This window comes from Gorilla gorilla, chromosome 12, assembly GCF_029281585.2.
Source record: "Gorilla gorilla gorilla isolate KB3781 chromosome 12, NHGRI_mGorGor1-v2.1_pri, whole genome shotgun sequence".
NCBI lineage: Eukaryota > Metazoa > Chordata > Mammalia > Primates > Hominidae > Gorilla > Gorilla gorilla.
Window position 1 is genome coordinate 130,648,668 of NC_073236.2, and position 20,597 is coordinate 130,669,264.

The 20,597-nt window shown below is 45.1% G+C and overlaps 2 protein-coding genes across 6 annotated transcripts in view; one reads left to right on the forward strand and one right to left on the reverse strand.

The window, feature by feature from the left end:
* Nucleotides 1-20,597, reverse strand: part of ASAP2 (ArfGAP with SH3 domain, ankyrin repeat and PH domain 2) — a 198,836-nt gene that overhangs the window by 121,882 nt on the left and 56,357 nt on the right. For all 5 annotated transcript variants that reach the window (XM_055377461.2, XM_004028808.5, XM_055377460.2 and 2 more), the window contains exon 2: nt 4,853-4,925. In XM_055377461.2, coding sequence (XP_055233436.2) covers nt 4,853-4,925 — 73 coding nt within the window. The remainder of the gene's footprint in view (nt 1-4,852; nt 4,926-20,597) is intronic.
* Nucleotides 12,374-13,162, forward strand: LOC109023875 (eukaryotic translation initiation factor 1-like). The gene has a single exon (XM_055377469.2). The coding sequence runs from the start codon at nt 12,626-12,628 to the stop codon at nt 12,920-12,922; it is 297 nt and encodes a 98-aa protein (XP_055233444.1). The 5' UTR covers nt 12,374-12,625; the 3' UTR covers nt 12,923-13,162.

A 20,597-nucleotide genomic window follows, 5' to 3' on the forward strand; every position in this document is an offset into this window, starting at 1 on the left:
GGTGTGGTAGACAGAATAATGTCTCCTCCACCACCAGATGCCCACCTCCTAATCCCTGGAACTTGTGAGTACGTTATGCTACTTGGCAAAGAGGAATTGAAATTGTGGATGAAATAAAGTTGCTAATCAGCTGAACTTGAGATGGGGAGATTATCTGGATTATCTGGATGAGGCCAATGTCATCAGAAGGGTCCTTATATGTAGAAGAGGGAGGCAGAAGAGTCAGTGTTTGCTATGGGACTGAATTGCGTCCCTTCCCCCAGATTCATATATTAAAGCCCTAATCCCCAAGGCAATGGTGTCTGGAGATGGGGCCATTGGGAAGCATAATAATTAGGTTTAGATGAGGTCAAGTGGGTGAGGCCCTCCTGATGGCATTAGGGTCCTTATAACAGGAGAAAGTGGACAACTTGCTTTCTCTCGCTGCCATGTGAGGGTACAGAGAGAAGGCAGCTGTCTGCAAGCCAGGAAGGAGAGGAGAGCCCTCATCAGAACCCATCCACACTGACACCCTGATCTTGGACTTCCCAGCCCCCAGGCCTGTGAGAAAATAAATTTCTGTTGTTTAACCCACCAGTCTATGGTATTTTGTTATAGCAGCCCGAGCCATCTAAGTGTCAGAGCAATGCAGTGTGAGAAAGACACCACCGGCCATGACCAGCTTTGAAGATGGAAGGGAGCCATGAGCTAAGGAATGCAGGTGGCCTCTAGGAGCAGGAAAAGGACACTGATTTCCCCTGGAGCCTCAGGGAAGGAGCCCTGTTAACATCTTCATTTTAGCCCAGTGAGACCCATGTCGGGTTTCCCACGGCCGAACTGAAAGATAACTTTGTGCCATTTTAAGCCAACTCATTTTATGGTAATTTGTTACAACAGCAATAAGAAACTATTACAGGGAGGCTGAGGCTGGTGGATCACTTGAGGTCAGAAGTTCGAGATCAGCCTAGCCAGCATGATGAAAACCCATCTCCACTAAAATTACAAAAATTAGTTGGGTGTGGTGGTAGACACCTGTAATCCCAGCTACTTGGGAGGCTGAGGCAGGAAAATCACTTGAACCCAGGAGGCGGAGGCTGCAGTGAGCCGAGATCACACCACTGCACTCCAGCCTGGGCAACAGAGTGAAGCACCATCTCAAAAAAAGAGAAAAAAAAAAAAGAATCTATTACAAGAGAGTCAAAGAGGGCTATGCTGAAGTCAAAGAGAGCTAAGACTTGATGAAAATGGGTGGGGAAGCAAGGGCAGGTCCCCTGCAGGTGACTGGGATGGGGGAGCCCGTTTACAGACTGGGTGGGGCTGTGCAAAGACACAGAAGTACAGCTGGCACACACTCAGGAAGCAGTGACAGGCCAGCGGCCTGCAGTGAGGGACACTGGTACAGAGATGGGTCAAATGGGGCCAATCTGTGACAAATCAGGAAAGCAGGCAGGAAATCTTGGTCCCGAAGAAGTTAAGAAACATGAGACAAGACAAGGAATATGGCAGTATGAAGCATAAATGCTAACTTATTCTCACTGTTCTTTCAATCATACATAAAATGAGCGCTCTTCCTATACAAGAATTGCCTTTGGTCTTTATTCTCGTGATCAAAACACTATGGGGACTTCTCCTTTGGAACCAGCTGCCTTCAGAGCCCATGACTGTAGTTACAGTGCACCGAAGCCAACTGTGGTCGCTGGCACTCAGTCCCTTCTTGAATATGCCTGACTTATTTCTGACATCTAGTTCTAAAAAAATTTAATCTATCCTTAGACTTCTCTACTAAATATATGCAAAAGAACGTGCTACTAAAAGCAGTTCTAAAGAGTTCTAAAGACACTGTGAACGATGTCAGCAACATGACAGAAGAAAGTATCACGTTTCCTCAGGTGACTTCTTTGCAGTAGACAACACTTGTTCCGAAATAAAGATTTCAGGATCAGGCTCTGGTTTTAGGAGTTAGGACTTTTCAGGACTCAGACTCATGACCTTAGAATAACTCAAACTTGGCATGACATAATAGATGGCTAAAGGATGACAAAAATAGGAGACCCCCTCCAAGGTCACATGCCAGGCTGTTATGTGCGGGGCCTCAAAAAGGACATGAGCCCAAGGAGCTACGTTAAAATCCCAGCCCTGTCACTGTAGAGCTTTGTGACTTTGAACAAACTTCTCAACTTCCTTGGACCCCAGTTTTCTTTCATAAAGTGGCAAATGCTATTTTAAGCAAACAGCAGAGCATGAGCAGAGGGAAGAAGGCATAAAACGTGGCTCTCTGGGGAAAACTGCAAGTTATTTCAAAGAAGGGCACAGAGGAGTCCAGGTGGGGAGGGTCGGGACAGGTGGCCTGAGTCCAGGCAATGCACAAGAGCTCGGAACTCATCTGGTGTTCTGCAGTATTTACTCACCTGAGGCTCACAGTGGGGTGATCAGGGGAGGCAGTGACAGTTTCATCGACAAATGAATTGGGAAAGGGTTAAGACCGATAGCCACTCACAATCCACATTACTAGCACATTAAAATCTTTGGATGGATCTGTAGTAAGAGAACCATCTTTATCCCAATTGCCCTAAAATTCTAAAGCCCACAGAGGCCTTCCTTCTCTCTCCCATGCTCTGGAACTGACTTCCACGAACTTCAAAGAGGGTGATGAAAAAATGCTATAGAGTTTTAGGCAGAGAAGTAACACCAGTGGGGTTGCATTTTAGCAAACGACGCTGGGGGGTGGGCAGAAATAGGAATGAGGTTTGTGGCACACGCTCAGCAATATAGGTCAGCATGGCAAATTAGACAGAGGTGCTGTTAAATTCCTGCAGGCCAGCTTCCTGACACTGAAGCACTAGCGCCTTCTCCCTTCAAATGCAGGGCTGTTTATAAGCTGTACCGCCAGCCACTGGGCCAGCCTTGGGAGTCACACAAGTCTCTCTTCCAGACAAGCAGCAGCTACACAGCCAGTGTTTGCATAAGACACAGATTATTTCATTTTTATTTCTGATAAGAGCAACCTTTTCAACATATGACTATAAAATCATTTTTAAGTCTGACCAGAATATCAAATATCCCTCATGTTATAAACTCAAAAAGTCCAAGTGAACGCAGTAAAAAAAAAAAAATCTTCCAAGATACTTTTTGAAATCTGGTGCTTGTCAATGAAACTGGGTGTACCATTTCTTAGTGACTCACTGAAGTCTTCAAGATGTCACCCATGTGACAGACACACTGAAGGCATGGTGGCTTTGAAACAGAGTGGGCCACTCACTGCACACAACCCTGACACAGCAGTAAGACTATCAGGGTCTGAGCTCCAGCTGCACAGACATCTTGGGAACACCCTGAACTCTCTGATCTGCAGGTTCCTCATTTGTATAAGGAGAATCAGTTGTTGACAAGATTAGCACAATGTACAGAAAGCACAAGATACACAGTAAGTGTTCAAAAAAATCAAAACTATCATTATTGCTCCCTGCCCCACACTTAATCCAGGTAAAAAAGCTAGAGACGGATGGCCACCTTCTATATCAGTTTTAGAAAAGGCCTGTCAATTTCCGCTGCTGTAATTCTGACTGGGGTTGGGATGAATCTTCAGATCAGTTTGGGGAGGCCTGACACTAACAGTGGTGACTCTTCTAACCCCTGTGCATCACGTATTTCTCATTTAGGTCTTCTTTCATTTTGGTCAGCAGCGTTTTGTACTTGTTGATGTAGGATTCCTGTGCGTCTTCTGTTAAATTTGTTCCTAAATACACTTGGCAATGCTCAACGTAACATCATCCTGCACCTGGGATTTCCTGCTAGATTCTTCCCGATTGTGGCTTGCACAGCTCTCATGGGGGAAGAATCAAGAGCGGCAATTGGAGCTTGTGCCCGCCCTATTGTAACTGGTGGAGGGGGGTGGAGCAGGTGGAATGTGTACTTCCAGGCTCTTCCCCTTCCTTCCTGATACCACGACCATCTAAGGCACTCCCTGTCCTCCTGCTCCAATCACCCCTTTCACTAAAGAAAGACACCACGAGGGCGAGGGGACACAGTATAGATGAAGGGACCTGACTACTTCAGTGGGAGCAGACCCCAGGCCCCTCCTCCTCCCACCCCGTCACCCAAACTCTATCTGCACCTGAGCAGGGGCAAGCTCCCCTGAGCAACCCATCAGCCCTGTTTCAGTCTCTCAGGGACTCCTCACAGTTCCTAGTCCTGCAAGGCTGCCACCTTTTTGTTGCTGAATGAAACTATATAGTCACTTAATGACTTTTAAAAAATATTTTGTATCACTCGTAGGATTTGTACAAGGGAAGGTATGCTACAGGTGACCTACTTGTTATCTTTAAGCCAAAAGTTGCATGGGTTTAAAAAATATATATGTGTAAAAAATATATATGTGTAAATATATATGTGTAAAAAACATATATGTGTAAATCTAGATCAAATATTACTTTATGTTTGTCTATTTATTCATTTTCTTCCTGTACTAGAAAAGACAAGACTGGGTAAGAGAGAAACGGAAAGGGCACTGTGACACAATTAACAGCAAAAACCAAATGACAGAGGCAGGAATGAATCCAGGCCCCCATCAGCCAGGCTGACAAAGTGGGTACGTGCAGGACCATGCTCCAGAAAACAGGAAGTGCAACGTGGGACAGACAGCACGGCGGATGACAGGGGATGACAGGGGACGAAATCCCACACCTGAATCAGACGACTGGCAAAACAAAACGTACTTCTGAAAAAGAAACATCCCAGCTCACCTCTGTGATCTGCATGCCCCAATAAAGAAGTCTGGCTGGCTCATTTGTTAATGGTCATCAATATCATGGTACCAGGACTTCAAATACGACATTTTCCACACAGAAACCTCTAGGGAAGGATGTATACTCACCCAGCCCAGAGCTGTTGATTGCTTTCACGGATTTCTTCATTTTGTAAAGAACCATCCGGTCCACGTCCAAAGCCTAAAATGTAGAGAATACAGTCATTAAACCGTGTTTGTGCTGAGACCACGCTAGCAGCGAGCACCACGTTGAGTGCCACTCTGACGGCCCTGCTTGCCTCTGCCAGGTCCCTCGGCACCTGTTTCTGGGAGACAAGCCCTCAGTGTGGTGTGGAAGACTGGTTTCCAAATGGCACTAAGCAGAAGTTTGTTGGCAATTACTGAAAACCAACTCCTCCTCCTGCAGCATGCAAGCTGTCTCCTGCCCACAGCACCTGCTGGACGTGAGCCCTCTGCAGTGAAGTGAGTTACCCCAGCCGAACCCTCAGTTCTCCCTGGTTACCAGCAAGGCTCCGGGATGCCCCTGCCTGTCAGGGACTCCCATCATGCCTGCACCCCTTCCCCCTACAGAGCCCTAACAAGGTGGAGGCAACCCCACTCTGGATTTGGAAAAACCCAAATATCATTAGCTTATAAGCTGTGTTAGAAGACGGGTCCTATTGCTTCCCAAGCCTCAGATTTCTTCTCCAGAGACCAGCAGGAACAATGCCCACTTTGCAGGGTTGAATAATTAGATAGAGGTACTCTCATATATAATATTCAGCAAATGTTTATAGACCAGCTACTACACGGTAGTTGTCTATGGCACTCACAATGTCCAGCACATAGGAGGCGCTCAAACAGTTATCTGTTCAACAACTAATCACACCTGGAAATTTAATTACACCTTGACTTTCACAACAGATACAAAGGTAAAAAGTCCTTTGTTCTTTTTCTTTTTTTTTTTTTTGAGAAGGGGTCTCGCTCTGTCGCCCAGGCTGGAGTGCAGTGGCACGATCTTGGCTCACTGCAGCCTCTGCCTCTTGGGTTCAAGCAATTCTCCTGCCTCAGCCTCCCAAGTAGCTGGGATTACAGGGGTATGCCACCACGCCCAGCTAATTTTTGCATTTTTAGTAGAGACGGGGTTTCACCATGTTAGACAGGCTGGTCTCAAACTCCTGACCTCAGGTGATCCACTTGCCTCAACCTCCCAACATGCTGGGTAAAAAGTCCTTTTAACCCACTTAAACAACATAGAAAAGCAAAGAGTGACTTGTGACGGGAGGGAGTCAACATTTGTGAACTGGGAGAGTGATGCCAATCACAGGCTATCCTATAAAAACTAAATGAAGCACCCTGCCCTACAGCTACTGGCACATAATAACTACTGCTATTGAGTGTCCATTATTACCCCATAGTGAGTTTAGATCATAAAAACCTGCAACAACCTATCATCAGAAACACAGCACAGCTCCTCAGAGCAATGGATTCTGGACTTCCAGCCTTCCTGAAATCACCTTTTGAACCAGTTTTCAATAGCAGAATCGTAAGCCCTAGTTCTAATGCCACAATGATAATTTTATTGGATGCTAAAAACAGACATGATTAGTGCTGGCAATTTTAAATGGAAAAATGATCACAAGGCACCAGACATTTGACAGAGTGGCTGCAATACAAAGAGAAGTTATAATCATGTCATTACACATTTGTCCAAGCCCATGGAATGTACAAGAGTGAGCCCTAAGGTGAAGTAAAGATATAGGTGACAGTGATGTGTCCCTGTCGGTTCACTGAGGGTCACCAGCGTACCACTTGTAGTGCGGGATGTTAATAAAGGAGGAGGCTATGCATGTCAAGGGGAATGAGTATTTGGAAAGTTTCCGTATTTTCCATTCAATTTTGCTGTGAACCTAAAACTAAAAATGTTTATTTAAATTAAAAAGGCATTCTTTCCTGCCATACTAAAGAGTAGAGAGTTACTGATACAAGATAATCAAGATTTCTTATATGGAGTTAACTTGTATTTTCCCAAGTGGTTATCTCTGATCCATTCCTACCTTCCTTCAAGATATAAAAGGTGACTTGGAAACAGTAAATAACTCAGGAAAATCATAATTAAATTCTCTTTCTCTTGCAGTCTCATCACTTTTCCTCCCCAATCTTCCAGCCGCAGACTCGCGGGACCTAGGCCAGGCTCAGCCAGCACCAGTGGGCAGACTGAGGTTGTGCTCAGGGCTGTGCCAGAAACACCAGTTCGTGAAGCTTAGACCAGAAGTCAGACAGCACAGCTCTCACACATAGAGGTGCCAGTTCACTGTGCTCCTCAGAGCTCTAAGTTCCCCATCCCAGGAGAGGGGCCATTCTTGAAAAGCACATTTGATCTGTGACCGTGCAGCCTAGCACTCTCGCAGAATCTGGGCCGGCTCCAGGCTCTGCCATTGGCTACAGCAGGATCTGATCCACACTCACAATATTAATAAAAGCCACCCCTCTTTCTAAGCCTCCCCACAGACAGTGGAAGACACCAATGTCAGCCTGTCAGGCTCTCTGGAAGCATCAGAAGTCAGCCACCATTCTTACTAAGCACCTTCCATGGGCCAGCAAGTGTAAAGGGAGAAAACACCTCACGAATAAGGAAGAAAGAGACCAAGCGCAGTGGCTCATGCCTGTAATCCCAACACTTTGAGAGGTCGAGGCGGGAGGATCACTTGAGGTCAGGAGTTCGAGGCCAGCCTAGCCAACATGGTGAAACCCAGTCTCTACTAAAAATACAAAAATTAGCCAGGTGTGTTGGTGGGTGTGCCTGTAATCCCAGCTACTCAGGAGGCTGAGGCAAAAGAATCGCTTGAACCTGGGAGGTGGAGGTTGCAGTGAGCCAAGATTGTGCCACTACACTCCAGCCTGGGCAACAGGGTGAGACTCTGTCTCAAAAGAAAAAAAAGAGAAAAAAAAAGACGACACAGGAAGGCTTGAGGGGCAGGTCCCAGCCCAGGCACCGTAAGGCTTCCTGGTGTTCTCAGAATAACATCTTTAGCAAGCTTTAAAAATCTGATCATCTGAGCTCTGCCTGCTTCTCTGGCATCAGCTCCTGATATTCTCCATCACTTTCACATGTACCCCAAGCTTCCATCATAATGAGCTACCTGCGGCTCCCCCTCCACCTGCTGTCTTACCAGCATGTGCCCACACTCCTCTCTCCTGAGAATATTCTCCTTGACCCGACTTGTTGGTTCAGAGGGGTCTCCTCCTCCTGAGAAGGCCTCTGATGCCTCCCCACCTCCACGATAGGGTGGCAGGTACTCATCTTAGCTTTTCCCATAACGCCCTGTGTTTAGCATTTCATCGGATAAAATGGCGTGAGCACCTTCTACCTGCAAGGTATTACTGACACAATGGTGAGGAAAACAGGACAAGGCAATGCCTGTGCCTTCTTGGAATTCACAATCTCACAAAAGATAATCACCTAGAGAAACACAAATTAACGATGAAAACAGGAGCCCAGGACTTCTATGTGCACAGAACTGCTTTTTTAACTTGTCCAGCTCTGCCTCTAGGCCACAGCTATCCACTACAGCAGCTACCAGCACGTGTCTACGGAGCACTTGAAATGTGGCTAAGTGCCACATTAAAACAATATTGTGGACATCTTAGGTTATAGAAAATATCAACAAAATTAATCGTACCGCCTCTTTTTAGTTTTTTTAATGCTTTCCTCTAAGTTCAGTCACTGATATTTGTTCACTGTATCCCCAGTGCCTACCAGAGAGCTTGCCACAGAACAGGACTCAAGAAGCAGCTCAGGAAAGGATGATGAGCCCAAAACGCAGAGGCTCAAGTGCCAGGCAACAGTGCTTTCCAGAGGGGAAATGGGAGCTGTGCTTGAAGCTTACTCAGGCCACAGGGAGGGTAATGGATCAGGGCAGGCAGGAAGTGCATTCAGGGAGAGGCTACGCAAAGAAGAGGGAACTGGCTGGAATCCATGGCTCAAAAGCCATTCAGGGCTAAAGCTGGGCAGTAGCCATTCTGGAAAAGCCAGCCAGGGAGATCTGTGCTGTCTCTCTCAACCAGATTTCAGCCCTCCTGCCTCTGATACTCCCACAGATGACAGAGTGATCTTGTGTCTACAGGAGTTTGGGTCAACCGTGCTAAGAACACAAGGACTAGGCTGGATGCGGTAGCTCACACCTACTATAATACCAGTGCTTTGGGAGGCCAAGGTGGGAAGAATGTTTGAGACCAGGAGCTTGAGACCAGCCTGGCCAACAGTGACACCCTGTCTCTATAAAAAATAAAAATAAGTTAGCCGGGCATGGGAACACGCACCTGTAATCCCAGGCTGAGGAGGGAGGATCACTTAAATCCAGAAGTTGGAGGCTGCAGCGAACCATGACTGCGCCACTGCCCTCTAGCCTGGGTGACAGACAGACCCTGTCTCTTAAAAAAAAAACAAACAAACAGACAAATGAAAAAACAAAACATGGGACTGGAAGCGGTGGTAAACTTCAATGTAAAAGGCTGCTCACAGACAACATACCTTAATAACACAATTGAACTCTGACAAATTTCCTCCCATATTATGTCATGGGACACACCCCTCCCTGATCATTTACTGCATAAAACTCTTGAAAAAATAGGTCACCATATGGAATCTTCTACCTTTGTTACCAAAGAGGAAGTAGTGCTTCCTGAACTCAGGGATGAGTGCATAAACTTGCTTTTCTACAATCTGTTAAACAGATTAGAAATAAAGGTGAGGTAGGTGGAAGAGGTCATTTTTAATTAAAATTGCAAGTGGGAAAAGCAATTACCTCCCTATTCAGAAACACACCCTTCATTATGGTGCATATTTATAGACAATTAAAATTAAACTTGGTCAGGACGAGAAGCTACAATGATTGTTTAAGATTGAGTGTTAGGCCAGACGCGGTGGCTCATGCCTGTAATCCCAGCACTTTGGGAGGCCAAGGTGGCCGGATTACTTGAAGTCAGAAGTTCCAGACCAGCCTGCACAACATGGTAAAACTCTGATTCTACTAAAAACACAAAAATTAGCTGGGCATGGTGGTGCATGCCCATAATCCCAGCTACTCAGGAGGCTGAGGCAGGAGAATCGCTTGAACCTGGGGGCAAAGGTTGCAGTGAGCGGAGATCACACCACTGTACTCCAGCTTGGGTGACAAAATGAGACTCTGTCTCAAAAAAAAAAAAAAAAGATTGAATGCTAGAAACAGTCTTATGCCAACTATATATAAAAACAGCACTGGAAGTCCTAGCTAGAGATTAGACAAGAGAAAGAAATAAAGGGCCTCCAAATTGGAAGGATGAAGTTGAATTAGCCTTGTTTGCAGATGATGTGATCTTATATTTGGAAAAACCTAAAGATGCCATCATAAAAACTATCAGAACTGATAAAACTACCTTTGCAAAAATTATAACTGAGATAATTATTACAGTGAAAGAGATCTGACATAACTGCCTCCATCCTGTTTCTAACCTCCAAGCTGTCCTTGTTCATTCCTGGGCCTAGGCTGAACTAACTTTGGGAGGAACTTACAGTTTAGCTTTGAAACAAAGATGACAATGGCCCTTTCCCAAAATAAACCCCTCTTCCTGCCTGGGGACTAGACAGCCTTTGCAGGACTAATAAATTAGCCACAAGTTTAGAAATTATGGTTTAGGAGTCATGCAGCTGGAGGCTGCATAACATCACTATTGTAAAACATAAGATCAGCACTTGAGATATTTTGCAGACCCTGTATTCACTGGATCAGCTGACACCACCCAGATCAATAAACTGGCTCATCTGGTCCTGTGGCCCCCGCCCAGGAACTGACTCAACACAAAACGACAGTTTTGACTGCCTATGAGTTCATCTCCGACCCAACCAATCAGCACTCCCAACTCACTGGCCCTGACCCACCAAATTATCCTTAAAAACTCTGATCCCCGAATTCTCCAGGAGACTGATTCGAATAATAATAAAATTCCAGTTTCCTGCACAGCTGGCTCTGCGTGAATTACTTTCTCTACTACAGTTCCCTTGTCTTGATAAATCAGCTCGGTCTAGGCAGCAGCAGGCAAGGTGAACCCATTGGGTGGTTGCACTGATAGATAAATTCAGTAAAGTTGCAGGATACAAAATCAACATACAAAAATTAGTAGCATTTCTATATGCCAACAGTGAACAATCTGAAAAAGCAATCAAGAAAATAATCCCATTTACAATAGCTACAAATAAAATTAAATACCTAGGAATTAACCAAAGAAGTAAAGGATCTCTACAGCGAAAACTATAAAACAATGATGTAAGAAATTGAAGAGGACACCAAAAAAATGAAAAGATATTCCATATTTGTGGACTGGAAGAATCAATATTGTTAAAATGTCCATACTACCCAGAACGATTTACAGATTCAATGCAATCTCTATCAAAATACCAATGCTGTTCTTCACAGAAATAGAAAAAATAACCCTAAGATTTATATAGAACCACAAAAGACCCAGAATAGCCAAAGCTATCCTAAGCAAAAAGAACAAAACTGGAGGAATCACATTACCTGACTTAAATTATACTATAGAGCTATAGTAGCCAAAACAGTATGGTACTGGCATAAAAACAGACACATAGACTAATGGAATAGAGAACCCAGAAATAAATCCATACATTTACAGTGAACTCATTTTTTACAAATGTGCCAAGAACATACACTGGGGAAAGGACAATTTTTTCAATAAATTGTGCTGGGAAGACTGGATATCCATGTTCAGAAGAATAAAACTAGACCTCTATCTTTCACCATACACAAAAATCAAACCAAAATGGATTAAAGACTTAAATCTATGACCTCAAACTATGAAACTCCTATAAGAAATGGAGAAACTGCAGGACACTGGTCTGGGCAAAGAATTCTTGAGTAATGCCCCACAAGCACAGGCAACCAAAGCAAAAACAGATAAATGGGATCATATCAAGTTAAAAACCTTCTGCACAGCAAAGGAAACAATCAACAAAGTGAAGAGACAACCCACAAAATGGGAGAAAATATTTGCAAACTATCCATCTGACAAGGAATTAATAACCAAAATATGTAAGAAGCTCAAACAACTCTATAGGAAAAAATCTAATGATCCAATTTTAAATAGGGCAAAAGATATAAATAGACATGTCTCCAAAGAAGACATACAAATGGCAAACAGGCATACAAAAAGGTGTTCAACATCATTGATCATCCGAGCAATGCAAATCAAAACTACAATCATATAATCTCACCCCAGTTAATATGGTTTATAGGCAAAAGGCAGGCAATAACAAATGCTTGTGGGGATGTGGAGAAAAGGGAACCCCCGTACACTATTGGTGGGAATGTAAATTAGTACAACCACTATGGAGAACAGTATGGAGGTTCCTCAAAAAACTAAAAATAGAGCTATGATATGATCCAGCAATTCCACTGCTGTGTACATACCCAAAAGAAAGGAAATCAGTATACTAAAGAGGTACCTGCTCTCCCGTGTTTACTGCAGCACTGTTCACAATGGCCAAGATTTGGAAACAATCTAAGTGTCCACTAACAGAAGAATGAATAAAGAAAATGTGGTACCTATACACAATGGAGTACTATTCAGCCATAAAAAAGAATGAGATCCTGTCAGCTGCAATGATGTGGATGGAAATAGAGGTTATTATGTCAAAGGAAATAAGCCATGTACAGAAAGACAAACACTCCATGTTTTCAATTATTTGTGGGAGCTAAAAAAAAAAATTAAAACCACCCCAGTCACTGAGCCACTGCCGAGGACTCAGCAGCCTCCCCCTTGGGCCCCCTCGCTTCCCTACTTTCCGTACCCTCTGCCCGCCGCCTTCCGCAGACCATTTCCACCGAGAAAAAGAAATCGGATCGTATGTCCACTATCCAGAACCTCCACTCTTTAAACTCCTTTGCTGATGCAAGTAAGGGTGATGACCTGCTTCCTGCTGGCACTGAGGATTATATCCATATAAGAATTCAACAGAGAAACGGCAGGAGGGCCCTTACTACTGTCCAAGGTATCGCTGATGATTACACCAAAAAGAAACCAGTGAAGGCGTTTAAGAAGTTTGCCTGCAATGGTACTGTAATTGAGCATCCAGAATATGGAGAAGTAATTCAGCTACAGGGTGACAGGTGCAAGAACATATATTATGCCAGTTCCTCGTAGAGCTTGGACTGGCTAAGGACGATCAGCTGAAGGTTCGTGGGGTTTAAATGCTTGTGGCTCACTGTAGTTTAAGTGAGGATTTCCTTGCAATGAGTAGAATTTCCCTTCTGTCCCTTGTCACAAGTTTAAAAACCTCACAGCTTGTATAATGTAACCATTTGGGGTCTGCTTTTAACTTGGACTAGTGTAACTCCTTCATGCAATAAACTGAAAAGAGCCATAAAAAAAAAATGAAAACAATTGAACTCATGGAGACTGACAGTAGAAGGATGGTTACCAGAGGCTGGGAAGGGTAGGTGGGGTGGAAGTGGGGATGGTAAATGGGTACAAAAATATAGGTGGACAGAATGAATAAGATCTAGTATTTGATAGAAACAGGGTGACAAAGGTCAACAATAATTTATTGTACATTTAAAAATAACTAAGAGAGTATAATTGAGATGTAACACAAAAGAAGGCTAAATGCTTTGAGGTGATGGAAGCCCCATTTACCCTAATGTGATTATTATGCACTGCATGCCTGTATCAAAATATCTCACGTACCCCATAAAAATATATACCATGTACCCACAATAATTAAAAATTTAAAAAAAATACTGAAATCTTAGAGCAACAAAAAATAACAAAGCTTGAGTCTCCAGGAAGCAAAGATGTCTACCCATCAGGCTGAGAATTCTAACCAGATCCAGGCTCTCAACTACCATGCTCCCCAAATGAAAACTCCACTCAAGCTCAGAGCGGGGGAAAAGCAACTTTCACGGGAACTTATGTGTAAAAATCACGAACAAAGGCAAGAACCAAAGAGACCCCAAGACAGGAGCAGGGCCTGCACTGCAGCTGCCGGCTAGCCAAACCTCATCAATTCTCAGGGGCCAGGTGGAAGCTGACCTTCAGTTTGTCAAACAAGTTTTACAGAGTGAATTTATCACAAAAACCAGAGAGGGGGATGTGTCCCAAATATTTCTGAGGAAAACTACTGTTTCAAACCACTTTAAAAGCATCTGTTTGGAGTTCCCAAACTCTTCTATAGGTTCCTCTCAAGTTACCGAGGGGCCTCTTCCAATCTCTGCTGCTCAGCTGAGCTGGAGCCAGGACAGGGGACGGGGACAGTGTGTGGGGACAGTGGGGACGGTGCGCACTGCGGGTAAGGGAAGTCCACCACAGGAGAGACCACCACAAAGCTGTTCACTCATTTTCCACACCTGTGCTGTCCAACAGGGTAGCCACAGAGGAATGTTTCAATAAAGATTCATTCAAATTTCAAATTCAGTTCCTCAGGCCTTGCTACCTTCTGCAAGAGCTACAGCCACCCACGCAGCACAGTGGCCTCTGAATGTCCCCAACCCCATGCTTCTCTTCCTCCGTTCATGGGCCCCACTGTACCGCCTGACGGCGGTGCCACCACCTCTGGGGTCACCCGGAGGTCCTGGCCATGGTTCCCCCGTGGGCTCAGCATCAACATCACCCCATGGCCACCCTCCTCCATGTGGGGGCTCCTCTACCTCTTCTTGGTCCCCCACAGAACCCTACGGGGCCTCCATCCTGTGTCACCACAGGCTGAATGGTGCGGGCCAAGCCCACTATCTGAGCAGATGACCTGGCTCAGGGTGGGCACACGCGGCCTGCGGGACAGCTTTTATCCAACCGTGAGCTAAGGGTGTTTCCAGACGAACATTTCCAATGAATGCAAGGACAGGGTCACAGGAAAGACCAACTGAACCCAAATTAATTAAGATAAATGTTATGCGTGCCATCCCCCTCCCCCCCGCAAAATAATTCCTCTCTTCCCCTTAGGAGACCTGCATTACCAAAAAATTGTACTCCATTATTATTTTTATATTTTGAATTTCATTAATAAAAAATTTGTAGATATTTATCACCTCTCTTATGTAAGTACCTACATACAGCCTTGAGGCCCGCCAAACCTAAAATATTTACTATCTCTGGCCCCTCACAGAAAAGGTTTGCTGAGCCCTGGCCTCAAGGATCCATGCAAAATGCCCCTCCCACAGCACCAGCGGCCCCTGCACCCCACTCCTCCCAGCCCTGACAGGGAGCCCACACTGCAGGCAGCACAGCACCGGTTTGTCCCCAGCACCCTGAGTTCTCAATGCGAACCAGCAGGGGTGGGAAGAGGCTGGCTTCCTTCTTAGAACCCGAAGATGCTGCCCTGGGGAGAGCAGAGGCCTGCAGCACTCAGGCAGCCCCAGCATGCTCCGCTCTGCCGTCCTATCTCCTCTCCCTTCGTTCCACGGACGAAAGGCCAGCCTGAGAGGAAGGGACATTTCTGAAAGACAGTAGACAAAACAAAAAACAAAACACACCCAGGTCTGTGCCCCCAGGGTGGCTTTGCCAAGAAGAGTCAGACAGACATTCAGATGGCAGCTTTGTCTCACCGCACATTCGACTCTTCAGAAAGTAACAGAGAGCATTAATGACATTGTCAAATATTTCCAGAAGCCTTTGGGAAGCACAGACTTGCACTGTGGCCTGTGGGCTCCGTTTAAAGCCAGAGCAATAACGAACCTCCCCCCTTGTGGGAATAAAGCCAGGCCTGAAGAATAGCAGGTGTCGCTAAGAATTAAGATCAAATAGACGTCTGAGCTAAGTCACAGCTGAGGAAAGTGTGTGCCTAAGGACAAATGAGAAGGGCGTGTTTTGGTATTATCTTAAAAAATTAAAATTACTCAGAGTAAATATACATCCACAACAGAAGACATGGACAGGCTGTCCTAACACTCCTCAAAACAGCCCTCAACTGGATAAACCGAAATGTCGATGGTAAAATGAATAAACTGATGATGGACATTGGTACAACAGAATGCTACACAGCAACGGAAGAGAACAAACTTACCCCAGAACACAAGTGAACTTGACAAAAATGTTGAGCAAAAGAATACATGCAGTATAAAAAGTTCAAAAATAGGCCAAACTAAATTGTTTATGTTTAGGGATATACACCTTGTTGGCAAACTACAAACTGAGGCAAGCTGAGGGCCGCAGTCAAGGCAGGGGCAGCTTCTGAGGGCGTTACTATGGGACAGGCCTGCGGGGCGTGCTTGGAGTGCTGGCCAAAACCAGGCTTTATAATCATTCTTTTTTTTTTTTTTTTTTGAGACAGAGTCTTGCTCTGTTGCTCAGGCTGGAGTACAGTGGTGCATTCTTGACTCACTGCAACCTCTGCCTCCTGGGTTCAAGCGATTCTCAGGCCTCAGCCTTCTGAGTAGCTGGAACTACAGGTGTTCACTACTACGCCCAGCTAATTTCTGTATTTTTAGTAGAGATGGGGGTTTCACCATGTTGGGCAGGTTGGTCTCGAACTCCCGGCCTCAAGTGATCCACCCACCTTGACCTCCCAAAGTGCTGGGATTACAGGCATGAGAAACTGCACATGGCCTTCATAATCATTCTTTAAATGCCATTTGTATCAATAGCAAAGACATGGAATCAACCCAGGTACCCATCAACAGTGGACTGGATAAAGAAAATGTGGTACATATACACCATGGAATATGACGCAGCCATAAAAAAGAACTAAATCATGTCCTTTGCAGCAACATGGATGCAGCTGCAGGCCCTAATCCTAAGCAAATCAACACAGGAACAAAAAAACAAACACTGCATGTTCTCACTTGTAAGTGGGAGCTAAATGTTGAGTACTCATGACATAAAGAAACAAACAATAGAAACTGGGGACTACTAGAGGGCGGAGAGATGAGGAGAGAGGCTGAAAAACTAACTGTCGGGTACCATGCTCAGTACCTGGGTGATGGGATCAATCATGCCCCACAACTCAGCATCATGCAATATATCCCATGCAGCAAACCTACACATGTACCCCCCGATCTAAAATAAAAGTTGAATTTTTAAAAAAAATCTCATTGAAAAATTTTTTAATGCTATCTGTGTGTATATATAAGATATATTATTAAGAATACAAGTAAAGTTAAAGCATCTTTTAAAGAAAAGAAAATAGAGTTGGCGAAAGAACCAGAAAATGTTGCCAAAATGAAAGTGAACTTCAGGAGTAACTTATTAGCCTAGCATGTTGGTTGACCACAGGAAGCAAAAGGGACTTAGGAATCCCTTAGTACCATTTCTAAACCATCAGAGAGAAGCTAGAGACAGAGGAAACTGAATGCAGGTCGGCCAGCTCAGGCCTCGGGCTTTTCTCCCCAGCATCAGGCGCTTCCCACTAACTCTGGGAGGTGGTTTTGGGCAATCTTACTAAACTACTTAATCCATCTTACAAATAACTTTTTCTGAGCTCCTAAAGTAGCAACTTTGAGGGCAGCCAAACAGAAGAGAAACACTTCTTTCATTTTTCTCCTAGATGGCTTCCTTTCTGAGATTCCATTCCCATCTTGACTAGAACAGGGTGGTGGCAGAGTTCACACCTCTGCAGAGGAAGGCTAGCCTGGGTAACAAGGTGCACCCAGACCTGCAGGCCCCCCAGCAGTGAGGGAAGCTGGCCTGTGTACCTGCAGACGCCCACCACCTGCATAGGAACAGCACTGAGGACAAAACACAAGTAAGGCAGCTCTGTGGAAGATGAAAAGGCAACTGGCACAGTGGCTCATGCCTGTAACCCCAACACTTTGGAAGGCTGAGGTGGGCAGACCACTTGAGCCTAAGCATTTCAGACAGGCCTAGGCAACACAGTGAGACCCCATCTCTACAAAAAGTAAAAAAATTAGCCGGGTGTGGTGGTAGGTGTCTGTGGTCCCAGTTACTGGTGAGGCTGAAGCAGGAGGATCACTTGAGTCTGGGAAGTCGAGGCTGCAGTGGGCTATGACTATGCCACTGAACTCTAGCCTGGGCAACAGAGTGAGATCCTGTGTCAAAAAAAAAAAAAAAAAAGATAAAAAGGCAAACGTTTTTATAAAAATTCCAATTTCAGAAATAGAAAATTACAAGCTTATGGGCTGGGTGTGGTGGCTCACGCCTGTAATCCCAACACTTTGGGAGGCCAAGGCGGGGGGTGGGGGGGTGGATCACTTGAGGTCAGGAGTTCAAGACCAGCCTGGCTAACATGGTGAAACCCCGCTTCTACTAAAAATACAAAAAATTAGCTGGGCACGGTGGCACGCGCCTGTAATCCCAGCTACTCGGGAGGCTGAGGCAGGAGAATCACTTGAACCGGGGAGGTGGAGGTTGCAGTGAGTCAAGATCGTGCCATTGCACTCCAGCTTGGGCAACAAGAGTGAAACTCCGTCTCAAAAAAATAAATAAATAAATGAAAATCACAAGCTTGTTTATTAAATCCATTACACACACAGACACACACACACAAATTGTAAAAGCAAAGAAAAAATACTTACAAAAGAGGATAGACAAGTGATATATCAAACACTTAAACTCTGTGTGTATATAAAGATACAGAAAGAAAATAATCATTGTTGTCTTAGGAAAAGTTGGAGGAATTTTTTGTTTTCCCACTTTTAAACTATCATTAACATGAATACATTATTTGGTAATTTTTTCTAATTAAAGAAAATGAGAAGTACTATCCTACACTTTGTTACCTTTTTCTCTTCTCCTCCCATCAAGCAGGGTATTGAGGAGTTCTTTAACTCTGAGCACAAAAATGTGTCAAAGGGACAGATTAAACAATAAAACAAAAATACTCAAAACTGTAGTCCCTCGGTCTCCATGGGGGATTAATTCCAGGATTCCGTTGCATTCCAAAATCCAAGGATGCTCAATTCGTAATGTAGAATGTTGTCATATTTGCAGGTAACCTACACACATCCTCCCACATGCTTTAAATCATCTCTAGATTACTTATATCTAATGCAATGTAAATGCTATGTAAACAGTTGTTACACTGTATTTTTTAAAATTTGTATTTTTCATTATTTATTTATTTTTTTGAGATAGGATCTCACTTTGTCCCCCAGGCTGGAGTGCAGGGTGTGATCACGGCTCACTGCAGCCTCCACCTCCCGGGCTCAAGTGATCCTCTTGCCTCAGCGTCCTGAGTAGCTGGGAGCACAGGCACATGCCACCACACCCAGCTAATTTTCAAATTTTTTGTAGACACATCTCCCTATGTTGCCCAGGCCGGTCTCAAACTCCTGGGCTCAAGTGATCCCCCTGTCTCAGCCTCCCAAAGTGCTAGGATTAGAAGCATAAGGCACTGTGTCTGGCCAAAATTTGTATTTTTAAAATTGCTGTATTAGTTTTTATTGGATATTTTTTCTTGAATATTTTCCCCTTGAGACCCTACGTGACTGAACACGAGGATGCAAAACCCACAGGTGCAGAGGGCCAAAGGTACACAGGGAGAAAAAAACTCTGGAAGAGGCAAAGGACTTAGTCACAGCGCGCACCTAGATGAGGAGAGAAGACGGTGACAGGAGACTGAGTTTTCACTATCACCTGAAAACTTTACCACAAGGATATATTCACGTATGACTTGCATGGGAAAGATTAATAAATGATGAGCGAGAAGACAGCTCTGGGTGTACAGAGGAGCAGCACAGAATGCAGCCTGCTGGGCTGAATCACTGTCTCCAACGCCCTGTGCATCGGCCACAGTGGCCGTCAGAGCTGGGGACTCATAATGAGAACAGCAGAGGCCCGGACACACTGGAAATGCCATCCAAGGAAGGAAGGTTCCTGATGGGGAAGGGGACAGTGGTGACGCCAGCACGGGCCCCCCCAGTCTCTGGAAGACATGCCCGCGGAAGCAAAACCTTTTCCCAAGGCCAAATACTAAAATATACCTCCCTCCTTCCCCACAAGTTGTTTCTGCAAAGAAGTTCCAGCAGTACTTGTGTTTAATTATTATTATTCTATTATTTTTTTTTTTTGAGACAGGGTCTCACTCACTGCCCAGGCTGGAGTGCAGTGGTGTGATCTTGGCTCACTGCAACCTCTCTTTCCAAGGCTCAAGTGATCCTCCCACCTCAGCCTCCTGAGTAGCTGGGACTACAGGTGCATACCACCATACCTGGTTAATTTTTGTATTTTTAGTAAAGATGAGGTTTCCTTAGGTTGGCCAGGCTGGTATTGAACTCCTGACCTCAACTGATCCACCCGCCTTGGCCTCCTAAAGTGCTGGGATTACAGGTGTGAGACACCGCACCTGGCCTTCCAGCAGTACTTTTAAAAGGGAAAAAAATGGAAAAAAAAATACTTAACCTATTATAGAAGAACCAGGCAAACTGTGCCCTCAGCTGATGACCTCCAGACGGCCATCAACTGTGCCTGAAGTGGACGGTGTCATGCGGTATGAACAGATAAGTGAGAAAAGAACCCATGTAGCTCTAAACCCACACACTCTATGAAAAAACGACGCATGAACAAGGAGAGGCTGCAGCCTCCCGCAGTTTAAGAAAGCAGCGCCCACAGGCACTCCTGGGAGGTCTGTGCCTCAGAGGCTTCGGTGGGAGCGCCCCATGGCTTCCATGGGCTTCGCCAGGATCCCTATCTTAGAGAAACGGAAACAGATGACAGTAAACTCCAATTCTGTCAAAAGGCTTCACATCCTGACTTTTATTTAGGGGGAAGAAAAGTCTCTGGGAGCTCTGGGGGAGTGAGAAAGGAAAAGCCACATTTTGGCAAGATCACCACTGCACAGCAGCAGCAGAAACACGGCGGCGCGGGGCGGCTCTGGGCAGGGCCCCCCCAGCCAGCCTGGTGCCCTGCTTTGGGGAGAGCCACAGTGGCA

Bases quoted from the DNA above. Each gene is read 5' to 3' on its own strand.
- LOC109023875 (XM_055377469.2), top strand. From the start codon at position 12,626: ATGTCCACTATCCAGAACCTCCACTCTTTAAACTCCTTTGCTGATGCA.